Genomic DNA, 26,953 nt, shown 5'->3' on the forward strand with positions numbered 1-26,953 from the left:
TTTCGTTCCAGTCTTTTCAGACGTCCCTCGAGCGAGGGAGGAATTGAGCAGAGACATGACCTTAAATCTCACAAAGGGCAGAAAACTGAAAGCTGACACTTTTAAATGGTAGTGCATGTACATGTAAGCAGCTTTAATATAGCAAGTCGGTGATTTCTATACAAATGCGGGAAGAGATTCATTGCCAAATGTACTTCGAATTTTCAAGCATAGAACTTCATTTGGTTATGAAAAACACTTGCAGTTTATTCGGTTTTCAAATTCCCTTTTATTTTACAAAAATATTTTCGGGATCAAAATTCTCTGATGAAACAAGATAAATGCACAATCGAAGCTCAAAAGCGGCCCAGTTTAAGTCAAGCCGTGTAGCTGAAATCTGGAAGCGAGCAAAACACTGGAAAGCTGAAAGTTCGCAGGGAATTCTCCATCGTTTCAAGCCAGTTGTTTTGTTTTGTTAAAAGCCTTGAAATTCTTTCGGTACCAGGGACACAATGGTTGAACGCGCGTCCACTTCCCTTCTAGGAGACCTGGGAGAATTCTTTCTTCTATTATGGAGTGGCCGGCGTCTGTCCCTCGGGTGATTCCGCTAAAACAAACGAAAGTCATTTTCAGGTGCATAAGTTTGCCCGAAAAAATCTACGCTATGTGTCTCTGGAAGTTGCTTTTCAGAGAAAGTCATTCTTGGGCATTTTTGGTAAAACCAAGAGGAGGGATGGTTTGGTAACCGATTTCTTATCCAGTGATATCGTTTTCTAAATCTAAGAAATCGCACGGGTTATGTTTGGTTAGCTCGAAATAGTCTGTCCTATGGCTATCGAATGTACTTAAGAAGTTGCACGGGTTATGATTAGTTAGTTCGAAATATTCTATATCCAATGGCTGTCAAGTTTGCTTGAGGAATTACATGCGCTGATTGGTTAGTTCGAAATATTTCGCTATGATTGGTTAGCTTGAGTTAAGACCTGTCTTGTGCCTACCGTACAACTGGCATTATATTCTTCCTCGGAACTGTCCGTCTCGTTCTCATTGTCATCATTATCTTCATCTTCTGTGGCCCACACGTCATCTTCATCGCACGAGGAACTCTCCTTGGCTTCACCTTCTTCTTGGCCCGTTTTATCCTCATCGCAGAAATGGTCTTTCTCTCTCTTATGTCGGGGTTCTTTATCACTTGATCCGGAAGCCTTTTCTGTTTGTCTTTTAACTGCTTCGTCGTAAGAAGGAGGCGCAACATCCTTCAAATTTTAAAAAAAGTAATTTTAATTTACAGCGCGAGTTCTCTACTACGTTTAATTTTCGCACTTTACACAATTTTGTATCTTTTAAATCAAGAAAATTTATGTCCCAGAAAAAGACGGCGGCTTACATAACTACTAGAAATGTTAAAGAAATTGTCCGTTCGAATCTGTGAGTATCAGTCGTCGTGAAAAAAACCCCCACGAAATTGAGCTGTAGTACATTGTCGCAAAAATTTCGGTGTAACTTGAAAGTAGCTTAGAGAGGATGAACTCTCAAGCTAGAAAAGAGTTCTTTCTGATCTTAAAATAAGCTTGTCTAGGTTTTAGTGCTATTCGACAAATCCTGTCTCTACTTACTGGTTCACGTTCCAGCAACTGACATTTTGAGTACAAAAAAAAAATGTGAATGATAGCGCTGGTAAAACTTTCTCTAAAATGCTTCAAAACAGATGCGCAAATTGCAAAGCAATGTCACATAGATCTTACCTTGATATCTTATGTCTCCTAATATTAAATAAAGTTGAGATAAAAAGAAACAAAGAAACAAAGAAAGGGGAGCGGAGAAATAATATGGAACGCCGCGAGAAAAACAAAATATGAACAAACATGAACTTAAGCTTTCTCTCACTCTAATTTGAGCAATAGAAATGCACAGGTGTTTTCCGGAAATATATGGCACGCGGAATTGTTTTTTGCAGACCCTTTTGAATCCTTTGAATTACATTTCTGCTTTCTCAGCTTAAAACCCCACCGTAGACGGATATAAATTCGTTTGGTAAGTGATCAAAATAGTAGAACAATACTATACTAGCATACCGTTTTCACTGATTGGACCGTTTGAGTTGTCGGAGCAATAAATGGACCACTGAACGTCTGGTGAAAGTAATGTGTTCCGTCGGGACCCACTGAAAAATTGACCATATTGCCATAGACAAGAGAGGAAGGCGAATTCTCGCCAGCAATATGGATCCATTGTGGATTGAAGTAATACTGGCCCATATACGAATGATTTGGGACGTAACTCATGGTGTTTTCTCGCAGCACTGTTTTGTCTGCGAAATTAACGTTCCTTATTTACGTCGACGCATTCAAACCACAACTAGTGCGTGCGTACGACATCACAATCAGCTCCAGAGCGCGCGGCCAAACCGCGTCATTCGCGCGCGCATTGCTTTTTATGCCCAAGATCATTTTAACAATTATTCCACGAGCGTGCGTTGGATATTTATAGGTTAACGCACTCATTGCTCGTGAATTATCGGGATTTACCTGTACTCGTTCACTAACAATGAACAAGAAATTTCAATACCGCACTCGGTGAAGCCTCGTGCGGTATTGAAAATTTCGAGCTCATTGTTAGTGAACGAGTACAGGTAAATCCCGATAATTCACGAGCAATGAGTGCGTTAACAGTTTTATTATTCAAAATGAATACACTGCACAAACAAACACTGCATTGAAACTACAAAATTTGAGTCAGCCGAAGCCATGGTGTAATGACAGTGGTGCGTTGAATTTACACCACGATTATTACGCCCCGATAATGACCTCAAGGTGGTTGTCTCGTCACAACCTAGTATTACGTGGTACAAAGCAGCCAATCAGAAAATCGGAACTCGTACAGTGTATGAAAGTTGAATAGTAAATAAACAATAGCCTCCATTTGGCGCGAAAATATGCTCGGATATTGTCCGCGGACATTCTTTGTTCCGACAAGCGAACAGTTTTCCTGGAGCGAAGCTCGAGGAAAACTGTGAGCTTTGAGGTACAGATAATATCCAAGGACAAATATCCAAGTATATTTTTGGGGCTAAATTATCCTTCAAATATTTTTCGCAAAACGCGCAGTTTTGAAAATTTTGGAATATCACTCAAATATTCTCCAGTTTTAGCTGGAGCCGTATTCAGTCACGTGACGAGCTTAGACCAATCGCGCGCGCAATAAAAATATTTGATGGATTATAAGAGATGGTAGATAGTCAACGAGGCGCGTAGCGCCGAATTGGCTACAACCATCTCATATTCAACAAGCGCGAGCGGAATAATTGTTTTAGTAAAAACGCCCCTAAAGTATAGAAAACTAGGTTAAAAGTGACATAAAAACCCCCCAAAATATCACGCGAACGCTTACCATATTTGTATCATAACTCATGATGGCTAAGCCAATGGAAACTCTCGAATTCCATTATCAGTTTTTAATAAATAAACAATATTCTTCATTTGGTGCTAAAGATCTTGTCAACTTTGTCGGAATACATCTACGCAGAGGAGGAGGAGGGGGGAGAGGGGGTCGGGGGGTCGGTCTGATCCACAATAAGGCTTCCTGCTCCGACGAAAACGTGATAGATCTGCCTCGTTCCCACTCGCCGTTGCATTACGTCGGTGAAGAGCGGGAAACAAAGAGCGCGGTGCTTGATGGTTACGTTTCGTTGCATTTTTCCGTATAACAGGCCCACAATACCGCGGGCAACGCGCTTTAACTGAACAGGGAAGGCGGAAGACGAGGTAGCTAATAGATTACGACCATGGAGTTTTTTCTTTCGCAGTTTGATTCTCATTGGACATCATATTGTGAGGGGGGTGGACAATCGTCTGGAGAACAAAATTTTATTTCACCTTTAAAAGTGGGTGTGATTGTTTTGGGGTGGGCAATAGACTTGCCACGAGTCGACCTTTGCCTAATCCTTCGCTTATTCATCTCCCTCGAGCGAATCTTCGAGCAACGTAAGTCGCGACACTAACAGGACAGGGAAGAATTACTGAAAAGGACTGTTAGAAAGTCTGGGTGGGCAATAGCTTGTGCCAGAATTTTTGACATCAAAAGTCCAAATAATGATAGTAAAAAGCACTTGCTCGATTTTTTCCATGGCTCTTCTTGCACTTTTGTTTTTCACCAGTTTTAGCGGTGAAGGATTTCTTTTGGAATTTGCCCAACTCCTCCCCTACTAACCCTCAAAAAATAATGGTGTCACTAAGTCAACCTTTACGCACGGGTTACGGACGGTGGACTGGAGAGTTGAGTGACGAATAAAATGACCGAGGGAGACTGGTATAATACAACTTCAGCACAAGATGCTACGACAGTCATTTATTTCAAGGTCAATACAGAGACCAGGTATCATGATTTTAAAAACACTGCAATCAATTAACAACATTGCAAACAAAGAATAAAACTCTCAAGTAAAGACTTTCTTTCCAACATTAGAAGCCATTCCTTACAATCCCAGCAAAATTGAATTTTAGTTTAAAAAAAATACAAAAAAGATTAGTCTACAAATTGTAACAACTTACCACCGGAACACGGAGTCACGCCTATGGTGCACATCCTTGCGTGACTCCGGAACGGGTGTCACGCTACAATCTACCTGTCATGAATTAGAGTCTGTTTTTGGGATAATAACAGACTTGAGCAAAGAAAATGTCAACCTGGATACAAATGGATTTGTAACGTTGTGATGAAGCTAAACGCCGCAAATGATTGTCACAAGGAAATGTAATAACTATCTACTGTAATAACTCCTCTACCCCCCCCCCCCCCAAGATGTTTGTAACCCCTTCGAGGTAAAAATTGAGAAGATTTGAAATTTCCGAAAAACAAACACGACCAAAAGAAAGTAATGCTCACTAGCACCTTATCCAATGGTTACACACTAGGGTTTTATCCACAAACTTACAAGTTTGGTGTTAGAGCAACCTTGGAACATAATAAACAGTACCACATGAAAGTACTGCTCAATAGCTACCATTTGAATGGTCACACACTAGGGTTTCATCCACAGACTTCAAAGTTAGAAACACTTTGTAAAGGAAACTAAAAGCGTTACTTGAACATATTGCTAAATAGCTCACATGTCATTGGTCACATAGAGGCATTACTACCCATACCAAGCCAGCCACTCATACAGTTAAAGAGAACTACAACCGGATGCCAAGTTTGACTCTTAGAAAGCAAGGGGTTTAAACATTGAAGGCAAGTAATGAATGCATGGCCTATGTTACTTCCATGCTTTCCACAATATTCTAGATCGCTAAGTTAGAAATGAAATTAAACCTCCAAATAAATATAAGCACTTCAGAAGACATAAAAGAAATGGTAGCGCTATTATCTATGTAAGCCCTCTAGGTTTGTCACTTCAAATATTAACTGTCATCAATCACAGGCAAAGCATTCAAAGCAATTCACAACCTGGCTAATCAGTTTGTGTTATGGTTGAGTAAAATGTAAAACTATAGTAGTAAACTTCACTGCGTTAAAACCAAGCATTCATCTCCCTAATTCTCATATTTAGAGTACAGAAAATCATTAAGTATGGGATAATGTCTTCCACCAAACAAGAGAGAACATCAGAAGAAATGTACAGGAAATTAGTATGATTGATTGTGGGATGGACAGACAGTCAAAGCACCTTAGCTGGGTCGATTGCCCAACATTACTCTTAAAGGTATCTCCTTCTTCTATTTGATTCATGACAACACTTAACCAAGTTGGAAAGTTGTCTAACAGAACAGGTTCAAAACTGTTGTTGACTATTAAACTTGAAAAATTGCACAAGAGCACAAGAAGAGTCTATTTTTGCCAGCTGGTTTGTCCAATTTAATTTATTTATTAATGTTTGCCCTGAATGTAATGAATGAAATCATAGATTATTTATGTCAAAACAGGTTAAACAGGCAAGAGTAACATATTAGATCCCTACTGTAAAATGTCATGTCTAAGGAAATATCTGTCAAATGTTGAAAAATAATGAAGGTAATAATATTCAGCCAGTGTTCAAGAACAAGCCATGCTCCCTTCATTTTGGCAATTTGTTTTATGATTCATTTTCAACGTGCAGGATCCAAAGGAAATGCACTTGGGAAATGCATCTTGATCGAATTACAAAATAACTTAAAATACAGTCAGTTCGTCTGAGGAAAATCTATTTTGCAAGCTTCCAACGTCCCTAATTTACAACTACATACATGTACGGAATACAAATAAGGTTATTCTTATGTGAAAGGTGTAACACTAACTCTACAAAGTAAAATCTGCTAACAGTACTAAAAACATAGTGTAAAATCTGCCCCAGACTTCGAGCTGAATCTATTCAATACCAGCACTGGCCACCGAGTCATCACCGTCATTGTCATCCTCTGCTTGATTTTGTGTTGTCTTCTTCCGTGTCAGAATGTGGTCACAGCAGACAGGAATTCCATTTCCTAGCTCTGTGATTTGACCAAACGCGTGAGTTTTACAGTAGGAATTTGGACATTCAGAGCACAAGATGTTTGCTGTCTTGCCGCAGTCGTCGCAGAAGTGCCATGGACAGATCCACTTGCCACGAGTGGTGACATTACCTCCGAGGCAGTCCCTGTGGTAGCACTTTGAACAGCCTACCTTGTCGCACAGGAGAAGTTCACCACCATCACCGCAGATGTAGCATTCATCTTCGTGAACTGAAATTAGAGAAGAGGCTAGTTGGCAATCGTTTAGCTTCCAATACCTGAGCATGCATTCTGCAAGCAAGTCCAAGTCACAGAAGATGAGGTGTCTGTGAAGTGCCTCACACTCAGTGCAGAATAAAATCTCAAATCAAGAAAGCAAAGACAGCCAAATTTATAAATTATGTTTACTACTGTGCCTTTCAATAAAAAAGTCTCCCAGTCTCCCTTTGTGTTTTGTCGCTGTTAATCCCCAGGAGACAAAAGTTTACTTCAATGGGTTCAAAAGAATTGGATCCATTTTGCTTGTTTCTTTTTCTAAAGTTTGATTCATAGTTGTAGTAATTGTGATTTATGGCTGCCAAAAACATAATTGTTAGTGAGGGTTTGAAATTCAACATTCACATCTCACTGAAAGGCGCCCTGATATAGAGTTATTTTGCAGCCAAAGTTTACAAAAACTCTGCTGACTAGTTCTCTGCTTTTTACACTTATAATAGTGAAGATTTAATTGATTTATGATCATCATGAATTTACGGCAAGGTAGTTTAAATATCACCTTAATAACCTGACAGGTAGTGAAGCTCTTAAGTATGATAACAAGTAAAAATTAATAACAAAAATCATTTCCAACAATTTAACATCAGCTGATTTCTTGACCAAATCACTGACTTTTATCAGCAACACAGTGAAACATAGGTAGATCAAAAGAAAACCAAAGATACACTTTGATTCTGTGTGGCAGTCCACAGACAAAATAAGAACTGTAACCAGATTTGAAGCAAGATGACTAACAAGTTAATAAAAACACTTACATGTGTTTAACTCAAATAATATGTACCTTTTTATAAATATATTAATTACTTTTTTTTATAAATATATTAATAACTGTATTTAGTTATAGTTCACAAGTGTTTATTCCAAATGAACCACTTCCTATGACTTTACATCTTCTTTCTGAATCTTATTTGTTATTAAGTTTTAGCACACCTTGTCTATGCATTATTGTTTAAGGTCAGCCCTGATGGAAGTGGGCTATAGGTCCACGGCAAGGCGCTATTGAGAGGAGAAGTGCCCGTGAGTTTTATCGCTTGGTCAGTGGTGTTACAACTTGTGCCATGCTCACTACTGGCCTCAGGACGAACAGCTGGAAGAGGAGGGGGCCGCTTGCGATGCTCCGCGCACACTGGTGTATCTGAAGCCAAACAAAAATGCTTGCTTCAGTTACAGTGTTTTTCAAACAAATTTTAACAAGGGGTGTTGTTATAAAACAGGGAAATGTGGGACAATAGGCTGCTAAGATTCATTAAACAGTGTTTGAAAATGTTCCATTGAAAAATAAACATTCCACTGTGAATGTGAAGGGGGAATAATTTAATCCAAAGGTTGCAAGTTAATTCATAACTATATTTACTAGAGGGTCAGCTTTGTCATTTTCTAATGTCACGACTGTGGTTCCAAAGTACATTGCAGTATATTTACAGGATTTAGTGCAAATTAGTTTAAAAGGTTTAGTATCAAGCTTTTACACTTTAAGGTCATTACTCACTGTTAAAGTAGTTTTTATTTCAGGAAAAGACTGCTTAACACTGTTCAGGCTTAAAATGATAAACAGTTTAAAGCCATGGCTTGGAAAAGAAAATATAGAGTAATAATGTCTCTATCATAATTAAAACTCTAACTTTCAATCAATATTAGACCATATACAAATTAAGCACTTTTTTAACAGTAAAATGGAAGATAAAGAGCTTTGGCAGCAAATTACGACCAGCTTTAATAGCTCTTTTAGAAATTAATTCAATCATTATGATTTAAATATAAATATTACCATAATTATGGTTAAAAAAATCATTATTGAAACAAAGTTGCTGTAAAGAATGTGTGAAATAATTGAAGGGGTGAGTGCAAAACCATGCTAAGTGACGATTTGGGTGAAAAAAAAAATTTTCGCGAAAGGGCTTGAATTTTTGCATGTGGTCTTCAATGTAATAGAAAAACGCGGCCCTGTATTTTTGTCGCTGGATTTTGCTTCGTTTTCGAGTTATAACGTATGCAAAAATACTTGGCTTTTCCCAGCCATGTCTTAAGGAGTTTATTTGTTGAACAGCAAACAGGCAGACTGTTTATAGTGTATGAAGTCAAAATCAAATCTCACAGCATATATAGAGCGGAAATCTGGGAACAGATTGTTTACATCGGCTATTGTGACGTGAGCACAACACGTGAATCGATCGAGCGGCAAACGAAATACCATCGAACTAAAAAGAGATGTGCCGCATTAGAGCTCTGTCAACTAATATCTTAAGCATTGTGTTAAAGTACCTTGTGTGCCTGCCTGGTGGTTGAGAGGCATCATAAAGCCTCGATAAACCCGTAAGTCATCAGCACGTTTTAAAGAATCAAAATGTGTTCTGAAACTTCGAAGGTAGCTGATATACCGTAATCGTGTTATCGGCGTTCGAAGTCAGATCGAGCCAGGCAGCAAAGTCCAAGAGCAGTTCTTGCCCAAGAAAAATACCCTCTCGTGAGTTGTGGCCCATTTGCCAAGCGTTGCTAGTGTCAAAGTTTGGAAAGCGAGAACTGGTTTTTGACTTATAAAATTTGTCTTGTATCGACCGCCATGTTTTCCCGCGCACGAGGTGTAAAGACCCTTCCCGGCATGCATTGCGATCACGTTCTGCTCGCGTTTCTCGAACTGGTAACTAGACTGTTTCGGCTTTTTTCATTTAAAGATAATAATGGCCAACAAGTAGCGATCGATTGTAACATAGATCTGTGATCCAGGTTGCTTTGATTTTATTTCATATCGGCATGATTTGTAGTGTTTTTGAACTTCTGGGATCAGCGGACATGCAGATGTATGGAGACCCGTACGTTGCGCAGAAGGGTTAATTTGTTAAACTGTTAGGCGGTGCGTGACATAAAGCTACGATCGCGTTTGTCGAAAAATATGTATTATCTCGTGATTTTTAGCCATTTAAGACGTTGCTGTATTTGGAAAAGTGCTTATTTGATGTTTATTTGTTCAGTGCAGATAGTCATTGTCCCAGATAACCAAAGTAAGTTCCAGATGTTAACACTATTTTCCGGCCGCCATATTTTACCTATTTAAACCTGAAATCAACATTTTTGAGCTTATACGTTGCGTGAAATTAACATTTTGCTGTTTTCTAAGTGAAATCAACATCCTTGCCGTCACGCGTTAACGTGAAATCAGCATTTTGACCTATTTAGAGCTGAAATCGACATTTTTGAGCTTATACGCTGCGTGAAATTAACATTTTGCTGTTTTCTAAGTGAAATCAACATCCTTGCCATCAAGCGCTACCGTGAAATCAGCATTTTGACCTATTTAGAGCTGAAATCAACATTTTTGAGCTTATACGTTGCGTGAAATCAACATTTTGCTGTTTTCTAAGTGAAATCAACAACCTTTCCGTCACGGGTTAACATGAAATCAACATTTAAACCTTTTTTGACCTGAAATCGACATTTTTGAGCTTTTACGTTGCGTGAAATTGACATTTTGCTGCTCTCTAAGTGAAATCAACATCCTTGCCGTCAAGCGCTACCGTGAAATCAGCATTTTGACCTATTTAGAGCTGAAATCGACATTTTTGAGCTTATACGCTGCGTGAAATTAACATTTTGCTGTTTTCTAAGTGAAATCAACATCCTTGCCATCAAGCGCTACCGTGAAATCAGCATTTTGACCTATTTAGAGCTGAAATCAACATTTTTGAGCTTATACGTTGCGTGAAACCAACATTTTGCTGTTTTCTAAGTGAAATCAACAACCTTTCCGTCACGGGTTAACATGAAATCAACATTTAAACCTTTTTTGACCTGAAATCGACATTTTTGAGCTTTTACGTTGCGTGAAATTGACATTTTGCTGCTCTCTAAGTGAAATCAACATCCTTGCCGTCAAGCGCTACCGTGAAATCAGCATTTTGACCTATTTAGAGCTGAAATCAACATTTTTGAACTTATACGCTGCGTGAAATTAACATTTTGCTGTTTTCTAAGTGAAATCAACATCCTTGCCGTCACGCGTTAACGTGAAATCAGCATTTTGACCTATTTAGAGCTGAAATCAACATTTTTGAGCTTATACGTTGCGTGAAATCAACATTTTGCTGTTTTCTAAGTGAAATCAACAACCTTTCCGTCACGGGTTAACATGAAATCAACACTTAAACCTTTTTTGACCTGAAATCGACATTTTTGAGCTTTTACGTTGCGTGAAATTGACATTTTGCTGCTCTCTAAGTGAAATCAACATCCTTGCCGTCAAGCGCTACCGTGAAATCAGCATTTTGACCTATTTAGAGCTGAAATCAACATTTTTGAACTTATACGCTGCGTGAAATTAACATTTTGCTGTTTTCTAAGTGAAATCAACATCCTTGCCGTCACGCGTTAACGTGAAATCAGCATTTTGACCTATTTAGAGCTGAAATCAACATTTTTGAGCTTATACGTTGCGTGAAATCAACATTTTGCTGTTTTCTAAGTGAAATCAACAACCTTTCCGTCACGGGTTAACATGAAATCAACATTTAAACCTTTTTTGACCTGAAATCGACATTTTTGAGCTTTTACGTTGCGTGAAATTGACATTTTGCTGCTCTCTAAGTGAAATCAACATCCTTGCCGTCAAGCGCTACCGTGAAATCAGCATTTTGACCTATTTAGAGCTGAAATCAACATTTTTGAACTTATACGCTGCGTGAAATTAACATTTTGCTGTTTTCTAAGTGAAATCAACATCCTTGCCGTCACGCGTTAACGTGAAATCAGCATTTTGACCTATTTAGAGCTGAAATCAACATTTTTGAGCTTATACGTTGCGTGAAATCAACATTTTGCTGTTTTCTAAGTGAAATCAACAACCTTTCCGTCACGGGTTAACATGAAATCAACATTTAAACCTTTTTTGACCTGAAATCGACATTTTTGAGCTTTTACGTTGCGTGAAATTGACATTTTGCTGCTCTCTAAGTGAAATCAACATCCTTGCCGTCAAGCGCTACCGTGAAATCAGCATTTTGACCTATTTAGAGCTGAAATCAACATTTTTGAGCTTATACGCTGCGTGAAATTAACATTTTGCTGTTTTCTAAGTGAAATCAACATCCTTGCCGTCACGCGTTAACGTGAAATCAGCATTTTGACCTATTTAGAGCTGAAATCGACATTTTTGAGCTTTTACGTTGCGTGAAATTGACATTTTGCTGCTCTCTAAGAGAAATCAACATCCTTGCCGTCGCGCGTTAACATGAGTCAACGTTTTAACCACTTTTGACCTGAAATCAATAAATTTGAGCTTATATAAGTTGCGTGAAATTGACATTTTGCTGGTTTCTAAGTAAAATCAAAGTCCTTGCGGTCGCGGCGGGCCGATCCTTTGTTATAATAAACCGAGGCGAGACTTCGACTTATAACAAAGGCTTGGCTTGGCTTGGCTATTATAACAAAGGGTCGGCTCTGTTTATCATAACAAAGGTCCGGCTTCGTTTATTTGAAGACCTCGGCGGGAAAAGGGCGCTAGGTATTTTAATCAAGAGTGAACTTTGTCGAAAACGCTCCAAATTTCCCATACAGTTTTGTGTAGGTATGTTTAACAATGTCCCGTAGTTTTTCCGCTAAGCTTCGCTTCGTTTTCGAGATATTGCGTATGCAGAAAAACCACTCGGTTTTCCTAGCGGCGTCTTTATAAACGAAGCAAAAACCAGCGACAAAAATACAGGACCACGTTTTTCTATTACATTGAAGACCGCATGCAAAAATTCAAGCCCTTTCGTGAAAATTTTTTTTTTCACCCAAATCGTCACTTAGCATGGTTTTGCACTCACCCCTTCAATGCTCCCTCATCATAGGCCTGCAATGCGTGCAGAGAGCTTTTATGCTCCCTCATCATAGGCCTGCAATGCGTGCAGAGAGCTTTATAATGCTCCCTCATCATAGGCCTGCAATGCGTGCAGAGAGCTTTTATGCTCCCTCATCATAGGCCTGCAATGCGTGCAGAGAGCTTTATTGAAGGGGTGAGTGCAAAACCATGCTAAGTGACGATTTGGGTGAAAAAAAAAATTTTCGCGAAAGGGCTTGAATTTTTGCATGTGGTCTTCAATGTAATAGAAAAACGCGGCCCTGTATTTTTGTCGCTGGATTTTGCTTCGTTTTCGAGTTATAACGTATGCAAAAATACTTGGCTTTTCCCAGCCATGTCTTAAGGAGTTTATTTGTTGAACAGCAAACAGGCAGACTGTTTATAGTGTATGAAGTCAAAATCAAATCTCACAGCATATATAGAGCGGAAATCTGGGAACAGATTGTTTACATCGGCTATTGTGACGTGAGCACAACACGTGAATCGATCGAGCGGCAAACGAAATACCATCGAACTAAAAAGAGATGTGCCGCATTAGAGCTCTGTCAACTAATATCTTAAGCATTGTGTTAAAGTACCTTGTGTGCCTGCCTGGTGGTTGAGAGGCATCATAAAGCCTCGATAAACCCGTAAGTCATCAGCACGTTTTAAAGAATCAAAATGTGTTCTGAAACTTCGAAGGTAGCTGATATACCGTAATCGTGTTATCGGCGTTCGAAGTCAGATCGAGCCAGGCAGCAAAGTCCAAGAGCAGTTCTTGCCCAAGAAAAATACCCTCTCGTGAGTTGTGGCCCATTTGCCAAGCGTTGCTAGTGTCAAAGTTTGGAAAGCGAGAACTGGTTTTTGACTTATAAAATTTGTCTTGTATCGACCGCCATGTTTTCCCGCGCACGAGGTGTAAAGACCCTTCCCGGCATGCATTGCGATCACGTTCTGCTCGCGTTTCTCGAACTGGTAACTAGACTGTTTCGGCTTTTTTCATTTAAAGATAATAATGGCCAACAAGTAGCGATCGATTGTAACATAGATCTGTGATCCAGGTTGCTTTGATTTTATTTCATATCGGCATGATTTGTAGTGTTTTTGAACTTCTGGGATCAGCGGACATGCAGATGTATGGAGACCCGTACGTTGCGCAGAAGGGTTAATTTGTTAAACTGTTAGGCGGTGCGTGACATAAAGCTACGATCGCGTTTGTCGAAAAATATGTATTATCTCGTGATTTTTAGCCATTTAAGACGTTGCTGTATTTGGAAAAGTGCTTATTTGATGTTTATTTGTTCAGTGCAGATAGTCATTGTCCCAGATAACCAAAGTAAGTTCCAGATGTTAACACTATTTTCCGGCCGCCATATTTTACCTATTTAAACCTGAAATCAACATTTTTGAGCTTATACGTTGCGTGAAATTAACATTTTGCTGTTTTCTAAGTGAAATCAACATCCTTGCCGTCACGCGTTAACGTGAAATCAGCATTTTGACCTATTTAGAGCTGAAATCGACATTTTTGAGCTTATACGCTGCGTGAAATCAACATTTTGCTGTTTTCTAAGTGAAATCAACATCCTTGCCGTCAAGCGCTACCGTGAAATCAGCATTTTGACCTATTTAGAGCTGAAATCAACATTTTTGAGCTTATACGTTGCGTGAAATCAACATTTTGCTGTTTTCTAAGTGAAATCAACAACCTTTCCGTCACGGGTTAACATGAAATCAACATTTAAACCTTTTTTGACCTGAAATCGACATTTTTGAGCTTTTACGTTGCGTGAAATTGACATTTTGCTGCTCTCTAAGTGAAATCAACATCCTTGCCGTCAAGCGCTACCGTGAAATCAGCATTTTGACCTATTTAGAGCTGAAATCAACATTTTTGAACTTATACGCTGCGTGAAATTAACATTTTGCTGTTTTCTAAGTGAAATCAACATCCTTGCCGTCACGCGTTAACGTGAAATCAGCATTTTGACCTATTTAGAGCTGAAATCAACATTTTTGAGCTTATACGTTGCGTGAAACCAACATTTTGCTGTTTTCTAAGTGAAATCAACAACCTTTCCGTCACGGGTTAACATGAAATCAACATTTAAACCTTTTTTGACCTGAAATCGACATTTTTGAGCTTTTACGTTGCGTGAAATTGACATTTTGCTGCTCTCTAAGTGAAATCAACATCCTTGCCGTCAAGCGCTACCGTGAAATCAGCATTTTGACCTATTTAGAGCTGAAATCAACATTTTTGAGCTTATACGCTGCGTGAAATTAACATTTTGCTGTTTTCTAAGTGAAATCAACATCCTTGCCGTCACGCGTTAACGTGAAATCAGCATTTTGACCTATTTAGAGCTGAAATCAACATTTTTGAGCTTATACGTTGCGTGAAATCAACATTTTGCTGTTTTCTAAGTGAAATCAACAACCTTTCCGTCACGGGTTAACATGAAATCAACATTTAAACCTTTTTTGACCTGAAATCGACATTTTTGAGCTTTTACGTTGCGTGAAATTGACATTTTGCTGCTCTCTAAGTGAAATCAACATCCTTGCCGTCAAGCGCTACCGTGAAATCAGCATTTTGACCTATTTAGAGCTGAAATCAACATTTTTGAACTTATACGCTGCGTGAAATTAACATTTTGCTGTTTTCTAAGTGAAATCAACATCCTTGCCGTCACGCGTTAACGTGAAATCAGCATTTTGACCTATTTAGAGCTGAAATCAACATTTTTGAGCTTATACGTTGCGTGAAATCAACATTTTGCTGTTTTCTAAGTGAAATCAACAACCTTTCCGTCACGGGTTAACATGGAATCAACATTTAAACCTTTTTTGACCTGAAATCGACATTTTTGAGCTTTTACGTTGCGTGAAATTGACATTTTGCTGCTCTCTAAGTGAAATCAACATCCTTGCCGTCAAGCGCTACCGTGAAATCAGCATTTTGACCTATTTAGAGCTGAAATCAACATTTTTGAGCTTATACGCTGCGTGAAATTAACATTTTGCTGTTTTCTAAGTGAAATCAACATCCTTGCCGTCACGCGTTAACGTGAAATCAGCATTTTGACCTATTTAGACCTGAAATCGACATTTTTGAGCTTTTACGTTGCGTGAAATTGACATTTTGCTGCTCTCTAAGAGAAATCAACATCCTTGCCGTCGCGCGTTAACATGAGTCAACGTTTTAACCACTTTTGACCTGAAATCAATAAATTTGAGCTTATATAAGTTGCGTGAAATTGACATTTTGCTGGTTTCTAAGTAAAATCAAAGTCCTTGCGGTCGCGGCGGGCCGATCCTTTGTTATAATAAACCGAGGCGAGACTTCGACTTATAACAAAGGCTTGGCTTGGCTTGGCTATTATAACAAAGGGTCGGCTCTGTTTATCATAACAAAGGTCCGGCTTCGTTTATTTGAAGACCTCGGCGGGAAAAGGGCGCTAGGTATTTTAATCAAGAGTGAACTTTGTCGAAAACGCTCCAAATTTCCCATACAGTTTTGTGTAGGTATGTTTAACAATGTCCCGTAGTTTTTCCGCTAAGCTTCGCTTCGTTTTCGAGATATTGCGTATGCAGAAAAACCACTCGGTTTTCCTAGCGGCGTCTTTATAAACGAAGCAAAAACCAGCGACAAAAATACAGGACCACGTTTTTCTATTACATTGAAGACCGCATGCAAAAATTCAAGCCCTTTCGTGAAAATTTTTTTTTTCACCCAAATCGTCACTTAGCATGGTTTTGCACTCACCCCTTCAATTATGGAAATACATATAAAATAGCAACTTACAAAACATTTTCACAGAGCTGTCACCCAAACAACTCCGTCATACTCACTCAGGGTTGTGGAAAGTAGCTTGCTACTGGCCAAAATCACAATCTATTATATATAATCTCAGTGGGCTACTCAACTGAGCAAGTGGCCTGATTCTTTAAAAATGATTGTAAAATCAGCCAATAACTTCAATTGTAAAGCTGCCTACTTTTAAAAATTTGCAACAACCCAGCTCTTTTGCATGTATGCAAGGTTCTGTGAGAATGCTTACCAGGCACATATCTAGCCAATCCACGATTCCAGAAATATTGTTTCTGATTTCCATAGCTTTACTGAACAATAACATTTGTGTTTTATCCTGATTACAGTAAGATCATTGCAGTAACCGTTTAGAGCCATAAATTCCCATTTCAACTTTTTTTTTTACGTAAACTTGGCACATACCTTCTTTGACAACAGGCTTTTTGATTTTCTTCTTTTTTCTCTTGTCTCCTGCCTTTTTCGGTTTTTCATCTTGGATCTGGTTCTTGGGTCTCACTCCAAGAAAACTGCTACAGTTCTTAGCACCACAGTGGCATTTCTTCTTTTCATTCCCTGTTTGAATGTTCAGAAAAACTTCAAACTCTCTATGTCCTAATATAACCCAATAATGCATGAGGAAAAAGTCATCACCACGAATTTCCTTTAAACCAAGAAACTGTGGACAAATGCCTGTCGTGTTTCATCACAGTGTAATACGCGGCTTAGAATTTGTTATTTCTTAAATAAAGCATGACCGTGACGTCAGGTGTTTGCTTTATGATGCAATAATGAATTCAAACTGACCAATGGTAGCACATACAACTCCTTGAGCATTAAAAACAAAACCATCAGTAGTGGTCACAAACTGGTCAAGTATGACATTTTCAACCAGCAGACCACGATGCAAGATGGATGATCAAACTCACCTAAGCAATCCAGTTGGTAATCAAACGTCAGTTCTTCACCTGCCTTGATTTCCCGCGAGGCAAAAAGTCCCACCCGAACATCTCCATTGACCGTCCATTTCTGTGTCTCGCAGTTTGGATCACAGCTATGATTCATAAACCGCGACAGATTCCCCATGGGGCCAGCATCGATAATGCAGTCCTTGTCTATCGTCAGCATGTAGTAGTTTGTGATGTCTTCGCCTTTTCGCACACGTTCTTGACAAGTGGCCTCATCAATGAGCTCCCCAACATACTCGATGACAAACTGGCCCTTTTTGACATCTGGAATAGACAGAAAATAACAAAATGGTGTTGAGACTTCTCTTTAACGACAAAAAGTGGAAAATAGTACAGTTTCTTGACCAGCCAGTAACGCTTCTCGTGAGCTCATGCTGACAAAGCTTTGACAGCAACTGTTCTTCACTTTGTCCTGATGGCTTCATTTAGAATTCTCCAAACACTTAACTTGACAATAACAGGCAGTGCTTTGTCGGTTATTTACCAAACTGTATTTCCTGTTGTAATTTATTTTACAACATAAAATATTCTTCATCTAAATTGCATTTAATTTATTCATCAATAATTTTCCGTTGCCCACCTTCCTTGCATCGCAGCCCCCATCCACGATGTAATGTTCTAAATGGTTCACAATCAACATATTGCCTCTTTTGGAATCGTTGGTTCTGACAATTCTCCTTTGACAGGCACCGTGTTGGATTACACTCAAACTGCAGCATGCGATTCAGGCAGTTGGCCTCAGGACCACATGGGTTTTCACTATCTGGTGAGCAGTCGCATACAGGGAGCTCAGAAGGATCAATCAGCATTCGGACAGCTGTGGTGCATTTGTTTACCTAGGATAAGAAAAATAAGGAAAGTCTGCATTTGAAACTAGTAGCACAACAGGCTGATGGTAATCTTGGGTTTTCTCAGAGGCCAAGGAGAGAATACTTCTACTCCTGACAGACGGGATCCTAGTCAATTCTTGGGTTACACCCAGCATATTATTTGTCACTACCCATCTGTTCACCTGCGTGGAGTGGGGCACTCTTGAAGCAAAGAGCCTTGCCAAAGAACAGTTCATACAAGCACCATTTGATCTAAAGTTCAGGGCACTAATCAAATTTTTACAGGGCACATTAAATACAAAATTTGAGTTTTTTTACATTAATGTAAAACAAGAAAAAAATATGGAAATCTTCATAAGGAAAATATGATTCTTTTATCGACCATAACACAGAAGACAAATAACAATGAAATGGATGCAGGAAGCAACCAGCATTTTTCAATGCACAGAAAATAAAATTCACTGTCTAAATCATGCTCTGGCTTTTAAAAATGTGGAAATGAGTTGCTGTCTTCAAGTCAAGTACAATTAGCGTGTGCATACATGAAAGAATGAATGAAAAATTGTTGTTTGCAACTGTATGCATGTCAAACGTATGAATGTAAGAAAGAGAATGAATCAATGTGGATAGAAAGGACTTTTGTTTTCCTTGAAGACTTGAGCAACAAATTTCCTGGTATTTTATTTACCTCCCGAGGTTGCATACCACTGCCATGGGTACAGCAGGGAATGGTTCGCAGGAGGAAAACAAACCTGTTACAGTATACATTACTCGCAAAAAATTCAGATGATTAAAATTGCAGACAAAAGTGTCCAAAAATAAAACTGTCCAAACTATTTACAGCACAGTATAAAACTTTTACATAGCACCAAAGTTGCAATGCAATGAATTGATGGAATACGTGTCATTTTCTCGTCGCTGGAAAACCTTGAGGGTGTAGCAAAACTATCGTTTTCATTGATGTTGTTTCAGTCTAATTTGTGTTTTGTTCATGTACGATTACTTTAATGATTCTGAAATTTTTGTCGAACTTTGTTCGAAATGAGATAAAAAGAGTCAAAAAATTTAACGTTCAAAATAAAATGTCCGAAATTTTAACATCCAACATCTTTTCACCTAAATCAATAGCCACTGGGCTAATAACTCCTTAAATTCACGGGCTATAAACAGGTAATATTCATGTGAATTGATGGTCTGAATATGGTTATACAGTCAAACCTCCCAGAAGTGACCACCCAAAATGTCAAGCCTAGGTGGCTACTTACAGGAGGTGGTCGCCTACGAGAATTTAGAACATATGGGGTCAAAATTTTGCCTCATTAACATATGGTAACTGCAGAGGCTTACCCCATGTTTTAAATGTTTCATTCTTGTGAAAAAAGTATTTTGATAAAAAATATGGTACTTCCCATGGAGAGATTTCCGTCTCTTGTACTACCCAGGGGTGCAATAATGATGCAACATCTTATTATCCAATTTTCTCTCCCTTATCTGTCAAGTGATCGCTTACGGGCAGTTAAAAACAAAAGAAATTTTCAAACTTTTAGCTCCAAAAGTTGTTGCAGCCATTTACGAGGTGATTGCTTACAGGAGGTTCCAAATATAGTCATTTGACGTGGAAACTTTTGGTATTTTGGAATACTGGCTGCTGCAACCAGAGGTTCAACTGTATTTCAAACAGAATATGTTTTTAAAACATTTATGCGGACATTTCAGTCGAACACACAGACATGCCACTAAATTAATTCAATGCAGCATGTTCAACACCTTTAGTTAGCTTCCATCATGATCTGTCTTTCTTTGTATTGGACACCAACTTTCAATTCAAGAGGGCATATGTCATGGAGCATGTTTTAAAAACTTTACCCAAATTTTTTATAAATTTATTTTTTTCACGTATATCAACTTCTCCACGATCTGTTCCCTTTTTGATTTAACTGTTTTCCTGCTATATATATGATTCTCCTGTTTATGCAGATACAGTACTTTGTTTTCATAGGCAATGTTTTGGTTCACAGTTACCTGCTGAATTCAGTAGGCAGTCTCTGTGGTCACTAAGCATGTCCAGATAAATAGCAATTGCCTGTGCCACCATACCAAATCACGCAATGGCATGTATTTTAAATTTCAACTAGATTCCTAACCTTTATGTGTTTATAGGGAGCTGGTTTCTTGGACATCTTCTGAAGATCTTGTTCGGCTTTGTTCTCTTGTGCCACCCTCCATTCTGCATATTTCTGTTTAGCCTCAACAAGAGCTGAACAGAAGCAAGAAACGTTGAGATACTGTATTTCTCCTTTCATTGAAAATGCTCACCGTGTGGCACTAAATTTTTGCAGGGTACTAATTTTTGTGATTTTTGCGGATTTTTCTGCAATCCACAAAAATTTACTCCAGTTGCGAGAGTATACATACAAACATCCCCAGTAGAACCTTGTAGCTGTCATTTATTTAAAATGTCTCTTTTGTTCAGAAACAAAATGATGGAGGGGAAACAAAATGTTCAGAACTAAAAAAAGGTTTTTAGGAAAGGATCGTTAGAGGGTACTCCAATGAGAAGAGTATCTACAATTCTGCACAAGAGCCAGATGTCATTGAGATAGTGTGACACTAATAACTGTACGTCTCTACATATTTTTTCACTTCACAATTATATGCAGTTTAATTTAAAAATGCAAAAACATTGTAATTTCAATTAAAGGGAACTTCCTGAAAATCGTAAAAATAATATTGGTACCCAGCAAGAAAAACCAGAATTTTACAATCACAAGAATTAGGTCCTGCAAAATACAAAACATCACCGATTTGCAAAAATAAACTCCTGGAAAAATTTAGTGCCACAAGGTAAATACTTATAAAATCTGGCATTGAAGTACTAAATGACAACCATATGACAGTAATTAAAGACGTATACTCAAAATTTTCAGTGAATCATTACCTCCAATTCTCTGGAACTTCTATTACCACTCATTCACAATAAACAAATAACTCAGTCTATTGTTTTAAGGGCTATAAGGGCATTTGTGTGACTTGCCAGCAAATTGTTGTGTATGTGAATGAAACCCTAGGGTGGAAATATTCAAATGAAAGCTACTGACGATTTAAAGTGGTACTATGACGAAAATCAAATCTTTCCTATCTAAGCCATTTTAAAACTTAAACAAGTAGTCTGTATGAGAAGGAAAATGTTGTTTACTATTTTCAAGTATCTCTTTTCATTCCAGAGATATTCAAGTTTTTAAAATATGCAAATTAGCCAAGTGATGACATCATCTACTCAACCAAATTTTGATCAAATATGAAGAAAGATATCTCAGCCAATTTGTATCAGAAATGTTTGATTCTTTGCTGAAGGATTCTACTAAATGTGCTCCACAATACAAGTTTAACAGTTTTGTTACCATGGCAACATGCTGGGTTCCAGACCTCCCCAAAATTAAAGGCTTTTCTGGCCACCTTTGGCATTCCATTTTGATATTTGCTAATGGTACCTCATATGCATAATCCAGCAAGCATGTAAATATGTTAGCTAGAGGTTGTAGCCTCGTTTAATGTTTTCCGAGCTGCAAATCACTAACATATTGAAATCAAGTGGGTGGGGACTGGAGAAGAATAAGTTGCCATGGGAACAGAATTTTTTAGAGTCGTAGCTGTGTTTCATGTAGAACTATTAGCCTACCAAGTTTCAATGGTCTGTGCTGTAAATTGACCAAGATAGCTTCATTTATATACTTGATATAATTGGGTTGAGTGTATGACGTCATCAGTCATCTCATTTGCATATTTTACAGATTTTTTAAACTTAAATATCTCCAGAACTAATGCAGATATTTGCAAATGGTAAATGGAGTTTTTATTCTTTCATGGAATTCTATGTGATACACCTAAAAACTCAAGGGGTAAAACTTTGATCATAGTACCACTTTAAAATGCGTCATTTTCTAAAGACAGTGCCACTTATTTATCTTTCTGTTTCTTTGTTTTGAAAATAAATAAAAAAAATAACAAAATCTAAGAACGACGTAACAACTTTGAGATCCAAATTATTCAATGTAATTATGCAGGTTTGAACTGTGGTCTTTTGAGAGTGATTAAAAGTGAATCGCAGGCATCACTCTGAAAAGTGACCTCAAATGTTTTTTTTTGTCCCCCACAAATCTAATACTTAAAAAAACCCTACTCACCTTGTTTGAAAATCTTGGCCAGATGTTTGTTGTTACCGGAATCTGTTGAGCCTTTGTCGCCTTCTTGATAGCTGAAAACTCGACCTCTGTGAATCCAGTAATAGTCACGAGAGCCCAGAAACATAACTGGAAACTCTCCCGGCTGATGTCGCATGTTCTGAATGTTTGTAGGAACATCCCTTGGGTTGCAAATCTGTGCTGGCCACCACCTACATAGACAGATCAACATTAAGGAAATTGAGGAATTTCAAGTGCCACAACTAAAGAGGAGTAAGGCCTTTCACAAAAGTTTTGGGCTGGAAGGTTGAGTTCAGTTTCCTAAACAAGGCTCAAAATTAAAAAAAATCCTTAAGTGCCTCTCTCCACCCAGGTGTATAAATGGGTACCGGTGAACTTGATGTGTAGAAATAGTTATGTTGTGCCAAATTGATTAGATAACAGCATTTCAAATTTCCCGTTGTTACTTCTTTGTGGAGAACTGCTATCTAACAAATTTTACATTATATTGCTTAGGATAGAAAAAACAAACAAGCAAATCATTCTTGTAGATTTTTTTGCTGTCCTTGTTACCTGTACATTCCAAGCTTGACCCAAACAATATCTCCATAAAGAAGCTGTTTGTTTTCTGTACAATCTTTGCAAAAGAAATGCCCTTCAGGAATTCCCTCATAGCTAATGCACTCGGGATGGAATGCAGCAGGACAACTCTCACAACAAATCAGTGTGCCTCCAATGGAGCAAACAAAACACCAATTCACGTTGACATGGGTGTGGTGTGCCTTATTTTTCTCACGTAAGAAGTGCTTTGCACACACCATAAAATGAGAACTAATTGGAATACAACCTGCAACAAGACAGCCAGAAAGATGGTATGCCATTGGGCAGCGTACACAACGAATCATTCGTCCCCTCGACACCGAAGACTTGTTTGTAACACAAGTGCTGCAAAAGTGGAGTGGGCAAAAAAAGCGATCACCATCAAACTTTGCAGTTTTAAATGGTCTCAAACATTCCTCATGGTAGTGTTTTGTACACAGTGGCTGTGAACACTGTTTGACATTTCCTGTCTGTCTACACACGAAGCAGCAGTGATTTCCAGTCACACACTCATCACAGACAAACTTTCCCTTCGGTACAACTGACAGCCCTATACAATCCAAATGAAACGCATTGCCACAGATGCCCTCGCAAAATATTAGACTTTCCTGTTGTTCGCAGACAATACAAACAGCTTCTTTATCCCTTTTAGCGGTTGCACCATTCTTTATGCTTCCTGTCTCATCCCCTGCACTTGACGATTCCACACTACCTGCCACACTATCTTCTCTTTCAAGTGAAGTATTTGGCTCAGGCATTTCTTTCTTTTTTTCTTCAACCTTTTTACTTTTAGCTTCAACCTTTTTTTCTTTTTCCTCTAACACTGGTACTTCGTTAGTAGGCAACACTGCCACTTCTTTAGCACTCAGAGCCTTTCTGGTGGGTTTTCGGACTCGTTTCTTTTTGTTTTGAGTCTTGTCCTTACCAGTTTCCTCTGATAGCGTGGGCAATTCCTTTCCACTGCCTGGATTTTTCCCACTTTTTTCATTAACTGGCAGAGGGGAATGACTTGACATTTCCTTTTGATCTTCACTAACAATGACAAATTGTGGATTTCGAGGCCGCCCTCTCTTACGCTTTCCTTCTGGTTGGTTCTGTTTAGGTGTTATCTTTCTGATTTTCAGTTTTAGAGCAGTGTTTGGTGATACCTCCATGCTTGCTCCAAAAGAGGAAACCTCTCCATTTATTCTAGGAGGACTAACACTTCCATTGTACAAGCCATTACACTTTTCATGCAACTTAAGCCTGATTGATATGTCTATTTTGTCAGTGGCAACATCCGAGCAAATGGAAGAATCCAATTCATTATTTTGCTTGGAAGTCCTTTTCTTCCTTTTCTTTGGGGGCTCAACACTTTTCAGAGTTTCAACATCATTTGAAACAGATTTTGAAGCTACCACTACAGCAGTCAGTTTTCTTTTACGCTGCACCTTCTCCTTAGCAACTTTCTTTGGGTTGTCCTTAAATCCATTAGGACAATGTGCGTCTCCATTCAAGTCCTTGAGTTCCGGAATCAGAGTTTCTCTTTTACCGAGATCGGACATTTCATTTGCATGTTCATCAACCATGCCGTTCACTTGCTCTGGTAACGAAGTGAAGCCATTTAACTTTTTCATTTTCAAGGGGGGAAGACGTTTCCCTTCATTTTTGTCATAGTACTTAAAGGTGTAGCACAACTGGCGTTCATGCCGGTTCATAGGCTTTGCTTTTTCTGCTACTTTCACTGCAGTTTCCCAAGGTGCAACATGCTTTTGAGCAATCTTGAGTTGCTTTCCATGGAGAGAATTCTCAAAATGTTGTCGACCTAAGGAAAAGACATAACTAATGAAATTCCAAAATATTTTCTCAAAACTTATACCAAAGCAGTCTTGTCTAAGATCAAACCTGTAAGGTTTAAAGACTCCAGTTAAATATCTCTCTACAAAAAACTAAGAAAAATATACCACAGGGATATTGTAGTCAACAACAGAAATCAAGATAGCCAAATTCTCAAACCTAATTTTGAATTTTGAAAGAGATGCTAAAGTTTATTTCTAATGAGTATTAAGAATGTCAAAATAAACACACACTCCTATCAAATGCACCCTAAATGTGACTCTTTTATAAAGAAAAACATGATAACCAAATCTTATTTTCAATCTAGCAGCACAATATCATAATCTTGGAGAACAATATTTTAAATTAAAGATTTAGAGTTTCTTATTTGTCAGTTAAGCTGTTTTGAATGCCAATAAAGCAAAAGGGTTTAGAGAATCAGATAAAGCCTTTAGCCTATTTCAGTTTTAATTTACTCCGGTGTCAAAAACAAGACAGACGAAGCAGTTGTTGCATAACTTACAGCAAATATTGTCAGCCTTCATGAAGCATCTCCATGAAATTGTAATTGAATTTTTAAAAAAAATATAGTCTTATATCATAAACAATAGATCTATGGGAGTCATAAAGTTTATGCTTCTCATTTGAAACTTGCATTACCAGTAGTATATAAATAATTAATAGATATCTAGAGATCTGCAAGTAGGGTTTAGCTACGCTAGAGATGTCTGGCAGAAACCATTAATTTCATATGCTGCTTCTGAAGGTTTTATGCCAAATATTGACATTTTGAACAGCAAAAGATTATTTAATTCTCAGAATGATAATTCTTTTTTTTTTTTTTTTGAAAATGGCAAGGCAGCCATTAAACTAAACAACCAGATGATGTTAAAAATATTTTGAGCCTGAGGCATTATCTTTAAGTCAAGAAAAGTCATTTAAAAGAAAATCAAATGAAAAGCCAGATGATTTCAGATTTCAAATAAAAAAGTAACTTATTGACAGAAAATCATAATTGGGCATAATACAATGTATCTTGGCCAGCTGATCCCTTGGCAAATTTTTATGACATGAAAAGATGAAAATCTCTTACTGCAAGGATGGATAATTATTTTCATAAATGAGTTACTTTTTGGAAAATGTGGCCTCTCTATGAAAAAGAAAATGTGACACATTTAGTAGACAAACAGATTGGATTAGGGGCAGATAGCAACACTACCAATAACTGCTTCTTGGTAAAATTCACAGTTTCTTTCTAAAACAGCTGTCATTGTTTTCGATCATGCGCTGAGCGACCGATCTAACCTATACATGGCGAAGCGCCAAAACATATTGTAAACTATGAAGCTCAAGTACACCCAGCCACTTGGATATTTACATAGACGAGTTACAATTCGAAAACAATTCCCCGTAGCCTAAAAACTTCGGTTTTGACCCCGCAAAAAGTTCCCGATTAAAAATCCAGTTCAAGCAGAACCCAAATATTGTTACAAAGTTTTATAATCCATTTCTCTTGAAAGTGACTGAACAACTTGTTTTGAATGAAATGTGGACAAACATGGCGGGGTTTAGAATGGTTTTGAACTTAAAATCGCCAAGCGATTATTCACCGCCGTTATTTCAGGCGACGAAGAAAACGATATGTTTAATTATCACACCTAGCAGGAGTGTGTTAAGATTAATCCCACAATTATTGATAAAACCTTGCAAGATTTACGCTAGATTTATCGCCCGACCTCGTCAATTTCTCAGTAAATGCATTCACTTAAATCTCCTACCTTCAAATTTCAGAATCGATCTCTCGGACACCCAGCCCCTAAAGGGATCCTGGCCGAAAAACTGCACGTGATAATATCTTGCCCTTCCTTTGTACTTGAAGGAAACAGCCGTGTTGGGGTCGTATGAAACCATGGAAGGCCACCATGGATGGCCCGGGATTTTTGACCAAACTACATCACCGACTAGCCACGAAGCACTTTGAGTTGGACTCGACGAAGCTTTGCAATCTTTCGAACTGGGGCTCTCTGAAGGTTCAGAGGCGCCACTATCACCTCTGGTTTCTACTGCTGCCATCCAAGAAGATGACAGAGTCGAAATCCACGCGGCAAAATTAAGTTAAAAGCAGTAAATCACTCGCGGCGTGCAGCGACTAACTTCGAAGCGTTGCCGGATGGAACAACGGTTGAAACATTCTGATTGGCTCCCGCGGTACACATG

General features: G+C 38.3%; 2 protein-coding genes across 3 annotated transcripts; both read right to left on the bottom strand.

Annotated features, from left to right (window-relative positions):
- Positions 1-454: 454 nt before the first annotated feature.
- On the bottom strand, positions 455-2,326 carry LOC149117636 (uncharacterized). The gene is made up of 3 exons (XM_089283283.1): positions 2,055-2,326; positions 978-1,235; positions 455-586 (listed from the first exon to the last, which is right to left on the bottom strand). Exons 1-3 carry the CDS (start codon positions 2,262-2,264, stop codon positions 455-457), a joined length of 600 nt encoding a protein of 199 aa, XP_089139409.1. The 5' UTR covers positions 2,265-2,326.
- Positions 2,327-4,311: 1,985 nt separating this feature from the next.
- On the bottom strand, positions 4,312-26,918 carry LOC110046289 (histone-lysine N-methyltransferase NSD2-like). Of its 2 annotated transcripts, XM_020751981.2 has the most exons (9): positions 26,515-26,848; positions 22,895-24,725; positions 22,325-22,533; positions 20,285-20,397; positions 17,891-18,146; positions 17,272-17,574; positions 16,769-16,918; positions 7,650-7,854; positions 6,536-6,674 (listed from the first exon to the last, which is right to left on the bottom strand). In XM_020751981.2, exons 1-8 carry the CDS (start codon positions 26,807-26,809, stop codon positions 7,655-7,657), a joined length of 3,357 nt encoding a protein of 1,118 aa, XP_020607640.2. In that variant the 5' UTR covers positions 26,810-26,848; the 3' UTR covers positions 6,536-6,674; positions 7,650-7,654. The 2 variants fall into 2 exon arrangements, with proteins under 2 accessions (XP_020607638.2, XP_020607640.2); XM_020751979.2 differs by lacking the exon at positions 7,650-7,854 and having other exon boundaries at positions 4,312-6,674; positions 26,515-26,918.
- Positions 26,919-26,953: the final 35 nt, after the last annotated feature.

The sequence above is a fragment of the Orbicella faveolata genome, unplaced genomic scaffold (assembly GCF_042242905.1).
Source record: "Orbicella faveolata isolate gen_17 unplaced genomic scaffold, um_ofav_v1 contig_1, whole genome shotgun sequence".
Classification (NCBI taxonomy): domain Eukaryota; kingdom Metazoa; phylum Cnidaria; class Anthozoa; order Scleractinia; family Merulinidae; genus Orbicella; species Orbicella faveolata.